The sequence below is a fragment of the Odontomachus brunneus genome, unplaced genomic scaffold, assembly GCF_010583005.1.
Source record: "Odontomachus brunneus isolate Ranch 3 - 2012 unplaced genomic scaffold, Obru_v1 Obru_scaffold_239, whole genome shotgun sequence".
Classification (NCBI taxonomy): Eukaryota; Metazoa; Arthropoda; class Insecta; order Hymenoptera; family Formicidae; genus Odontomachus; species Odontomachus brunneus.
In genome coordinates this window covers 429,099-434,908 of record NW_022639689.1, presented here as the reverse complement: position 1 = coordinate 434,908, position 5,810 = coordinate 429,099, and the positions used below count along the sequence as shown (strand labels likewise).

Sequence of the window (5,810 nt, the reverse complement as noted above, 5' to 3'; positions counted from 1 at the left end):
TATATATATATATATATATATATATATATATATATATATATATATATATATGCCTAGATAGCCAAACCTGCGCGAATAGATTTCGAGCAGAGTTTGCTATCAACTTTTGATGGTAAATAGATAACAAATTTGATGCAGGATCTGTTATATCAAATCTTGCTGCCAAATTGCCGCCAGATATGCGGCAGAGCTTGTTGTCGGATAATTGCTGCAGATTTGCAGCAAAAACCGCGCAGAGCTTGTAGCGATTTGACGGCAGATTGGCAGCAGAAACCGCGTAAACCTTGCTGCGCTGCAAGTTTTGCGCGGTTTTTGCTGCAAATTTGGCACCAATTGTCCGACAGCAAGATCTGTCGCCAAAACCGTAGCCTAATGTAGACACAGATGGTTATGGTTTTGCTGTGGGTTTTTGATCAAATTTGCTGCCAATCTGCGCGCAGCCTGCGCTCAATTTGCTTACTGGGTGTATATATATATATATATATATATATATATATATATATATACATATATATATGTAATAATGGTTAGTATTGGCCATTAATTTAATATATGTAAACGAGAGTTACTTGCAAAAAATCGAATCGAATATATGGTCAGAATATATATTTTAATATCATATATATAAGAATAAAAATCTCTTAATTGTTTAAAATTTCTTGATTATTAACTCAGTAAGGTTTGCCTTCATGTGTCGGAATATTAAAAGCTTTGAATAACTTTAGAAGAAGCGATAAAGCAGCAACGTCAAAGTCATCTTTATATAATCACGATATTATGTAATTAGGATATTTTTATCTGAATTTTTTGTATTATATTGTAATGAATGCAACATATAATACGTTCAATGCAAGAGTGCCAATTCTGATGTACAGTATTACCACATTAAAACTAAAAAATCGCGCATGTATAACAAGTAGACTTTGTTATAGCATATTCCAGATAAAGAAAAAAAAATTAGTATTTTTCTTGAACAAATTCGAAAACAATTACGATTACGATTACGATTTTCCTGACCTAACCTCGATTGATTTCAAATAATTTTCAGCATTTTATATAAACTTAGTATTTCAAGGAAATGCAAAGAATGCAGTACTAAAAAGTTAATTAGAAAATTCTGAAAAATGTTTTACAGCTCTATAAGAGGAAAATATATAATTTTTATCTCTTGTTATTTTTCAGTAAAGTAGGAAAAATTCGAGTAAAAAATTATTGAAGCCAATAATTTTGTAGATATTTCCGTAAATATCTTAGAAAATAGAGGCAGTATAAAAAATATTTTCAAACAAAAATTTTTTTTCTGTATGCAGAATAAAATTCTGTAGTAAAAAATACATGTTTCTATTTAAAGAAGCAAAGTTGACCTCGAACTGACGCCTTGACGCCACCACCCAAGGTCAAAACTGATACGGCCATTAAATAGATCTTCTGAAATCCTATAACTTTTGTCTGAAACATTTTTGTAAAAAATGCTTTTTTCGAGATATTTGACTGTTTCCACAATTTTAGCCCACCCTGTAAATCAAGTCTGATTTCATATACACGCAAAAAATATTTTATACAGCTAAAAACTTTCTGTTACACGAAATTCAATTTCAATAACAGAAAGTTTGTTCCAATAACTAAAGAATTTTTCACATCAGCGTTTGCTTTCGATTGAAGGAACTAAATTTTCCGTTCCAAAAAAATGATTACCGCAGATAATTATTCTGCTGTTCTCACAGAGAGTATCGGACTAAATCGTACGAGAAATGACATCAAAGTTACCGCAACCGAAAAATTCGGTTGAAAGAACAGTTGAATGTTGCTACTATGGATAGTGATCCTTGACCTGACCTTGGCGGCGCCACCCAAGGTTAAAACTGATACGGCCATTAAATAGATCTTCTATGGCCGGTATTCATAGTCGGATCTTATTTTTAAGACTGTCTTAAGTTCATCTTCAGATACTTCGTAACATTGGTAACAATGAAATAATCCGTTCATTATCTGAAGATAAACTTAAGACGGTTTTAAATATAAGATCTGACTATGAATACCGGCTTATAACTTTTATCTGAAACGTTTTCTTTAAAAATACTTTTTTTCGAGATATTCGACTGTTTTCACAATATTGGCCAACCCTGTATATGAATCAGATGAAATCAGTAAAAAATCCATTAAATCTTCGTTTATGAACACCGAAGATAAATATTCGAATGATTCTGTTTAATCAAAGTTATTAGAATTTAAGTTTCTTCATTGTATGTATAATTTATAAATATATTAATAAAGTCATCATTTATATCCATAATCCGTACTTTATTATAGGAGTAGGCAAGCGTATTCCTTTAAAATAAAATTATTCAAGGCTAATTAACACTAGAATTACCAAACACGTCAAAATGACGGGTTTCAGATATCTTTTTTTTATTTATTAACATCGTGTTGCTATAATTGTTCGAATTTATAATAACTTTTATTAAGAGAGGATAACTGTCATATTCTTTTATTTATTTCCTTTCAAATGTTTTAATTTTTAATTATCTGCTTAAATATACCTAGATATATCTAGATTTACCTAGATATACCTAGATGTACCAAAACCCGTCAAACGGGTCAATAAAATAAATTATAAAATTAATTTTAGACTAAAAAATATACATCCATATCCTTTCATTTATTTATACAAAAAATTAGCGTTATTTACTTCAAAAAGTTTATCTTTATTTGTGTTCCGTACAGAGGTAGCTATACGTGCAAAATATACAGGAGGGAAAAATAGCAAAACTAGAAAAAGATAACATAAGTCGTTTCACACAACTGTATAAGTCGGATAACATCAACTTAACTATTTACAAAAGCAAAACTGCCAAAAAGATATTACTTTTAAGTTCAAAACATAAATTTGTAAAGTTTGATAAAACTAATAAACATATACCGGAAACTATTAAATTATAACAAATATTAGTTCGGAGTGGATATTGTTGATCAAATGGCTCGATCAAATATAGCGTAAAAGCAGAATCTCGTAGATGGCAAGTTTTTTACAATATTCTGGATATAGCTGCAATCAATGCATGGATAATATACAAAAAACTACAGGCACAAATATAACTAGAAAACAATTTTTGTTTCAATTGGCGGAAGAACTCGCAAGTAAATAGAACGAAAAGAAAATTTCTACACAGCAACCGAAATATAGTTTAACAGACTGAACTTCAAAAAATTTAAAAGAAACTTATAATACACTCAGATCCTGTCAAATTAGATTGTGCGACAAAAACAGAACGAATTTTACTTGTCTTGAATGCAAGAAGTATGTTTGTACATTGCAGGAAGGTGTATATTGCAAATAGGACCTATCTGCAAAAAATGTGTTCGATAGGTGGATTATAAAGACACATTGCTGTAATAATAAATATCTCAATTAAAAAATCTACTTTTATATATTTTCTATTTAAAAATAAATTATTTAATACTGTTCTGTACAGACAGTGTACGACCATATACCGCGATACTCGCAGACGTTCGCCTGCCGGCGCTGCTTTGCGCCGTCGCCGCGACATGACGACGACATCGTCGGGCTGTTGCTCGCAGTTAAATTGTATCTATATAAGCCGGTGCGAGCGGCGGCTCGAGGCCTTTTAGAGTGCATTGCACATTGGGTCACTGTCTTTAAAGTGTCTGCTTACGACACTGTAACGCGATTGCGTTCGGTGCGGGATACACTACTAGTCAGTGCGGTCCAGGTTCCTGACAGATGTAATGAATTTGGAAACAGTGGTATAGGTATTGTAACAGCCGAACTCCTCGAGTCGGTTGTTTGTTGTATCGCCAGAAGTGTCGTTCGTCGGAGTCCGGGGTCGTTAATTGATTGACATCAGCAAGTATCAATAGATAAAAGTTTATTTGGATTTCGATGTACAAAACGACTGTGGGAGCTGCGTGCAGCTCGGTGCGAGACGGCGCCAGTAATCGGATCGCGTTCTCGATCAGCCGCGTCTCGCGGTTTGGTAGGCGGAGCGAATGACGCGAAGACGGCGTGTCGCGAGAGACAAGTCGCGAAAATTTCGTGAATCGCGTTACGGACAGATCGGAGGCCGCGGGGGCCCGGCGGTAGAGTTGGTGTTTGCGTGTAACGGCACGCGATGTGATATATCGGGCGATTCGCTTATCGTCGAAACGGCATAGGCAAGTATCGACAACGTTCGATCGAGCGCAGCGAACACACTGGCGCGAGGACTTGCACGTGGGTTCGGGATACGATCGGTACCGAGAAAGCTCGATCGGGTTCGCGAACACACAAACTCGTAGGCCGGTCGTTAGATCCAGATAGGAAGGCGAAGTCGGTGTCAAGAGCTCTCGACGGAGATAACGAACACATAATCTCCTGGTGCCGGTTTCGCCTGTACGGTTTCGGGAGTTGACGGGAAGGCAGGAACGATACGATCGGACTCCTTGCTTTCCGCTCTGAAGCATCGAGTTCGGTCTGCGATCCGGATCGGTCTCCTCGCTTACTTCTCGGCCACGGTTTATATACCGTATCTATACATTTAACGTTGTTGACATCCCGCGTCCGCGGTGTTGTTTTTGGCCTATGCTAGGTGCGGCGCATATTTATGTTTGTCTTATTTGTTTGGCGCTTAGCGCCGTTTACAGCCGACGGTTGTTGTGTCGGCTGTGTTAGTGACAATGCGTGTGAGGCATCGTCACATCACCTCCTCGGTTTGATAGGGCTGATCTGGCAATCGCTGGCTGGCTCGTAGCTATCCTTCGTTATTAAAACGTAGCATCCAACGTCCCTGCGGCAGCCTCAATCTGTATCGCCTGGATACATGTACGGCAAAATGCGGAATTTCGGCTACTATCCCCGGTTGCACCTCCACTCTGACTGGCGGTGGTAGAGACGGGCCGATCGCACGAAGCGGTTCCGGTCGGTGTGCGGTCGATGTCCCCCGGTCGGTCGGTCGTGTGGTGTGCCCCTTTGGTTTTTCGCTCGGTGCTGTGCTTGCTGTTGGTGTTGCTGGTGATACTGCAGGCGGTGTCGTCGGCAGCCTATTCCTTAGTGTCATTTGATCAGCCTTCATTGTGCCACTGACACGTCTTTGGCGCCCGGATGGTGGGGGCAATGGAGCCGTAAGCATTATTGCCTTACGGCGTTGCTCTATGTCGGAGCGTTGGATGCGGGTTCCTTGTGACGGAACTTTTCTATTTAGCATCCTTGTTGCTATCGGCGGTGGTATAGCCGGCGGTGTCGGAGGTGGAATTAGGGCCGACGGTTTCGATGGCGGTGTTGGAGCCATCGTATCCTCGTCATCCAAGGATAATGCGAGGTCCGACCAAAGGACCTCGATTCCCGGTATTGCATACCAATTGCTTGGTTGCGCCATTGTTCGCAAAAATTTCTCTCTGCCTGTAACAGTCGAGAAAATAGTGTCCTGCTTCTGTCAGTGTTCCTCTTTTATACTACTTTCCCTGTTCGGTCTCCTCGTCCTTTTCTCCCGTATTGTTACTGTTTATCGGTTTTAAATCCTGTATGTGTATATTCCTATACCATTTTCCTTGTTTATTTTTCAGGTGTACTATCACTGGAGATATTATATTCTTTACCTCCAGCGGTCCTATGTATCTCGGTGCTAGTTTTGCATTAAATGCTTTAGCCTTGTTGGACAAAGGGTATTCCTTTTTCCACACTTTCTCGCTGATTTTTGGTTTCCAGTCTCGTCGCCGGAAATTATAATATTTTTCTTGGCGCTGGAACGCCCTTGCCAAATTGATTTTCACAACCTCGTAAGCCTCCTTGAGGTGTCGAATTCGGTTTGTTGTTT

General features: G+C 38.5%; 1 protein-coding gene across 1 annotated transcript; it reads right to left on the bottom strand.

Annotated features, from left to right (window-relative positions):
• Positions 1 to 4,748: 4,748 nt before the first annotated feature.
• Positions 4,749 to 5,372, bottom strand: LOC116852609 (proline-rich receptor-like protein kinase PERK8). Its single transcript, XM_032833129.1, has one exon. The coding sequence runs from the start codon at positions 5,370 to 5,372 to the stop codon at positions 4,749 to 4,751; it is 624 nt and encodes a 207-aa protein (XP_032689020.1).
• Positions 5,373 to 5,810: the final 438 nt, after the last annotated feature.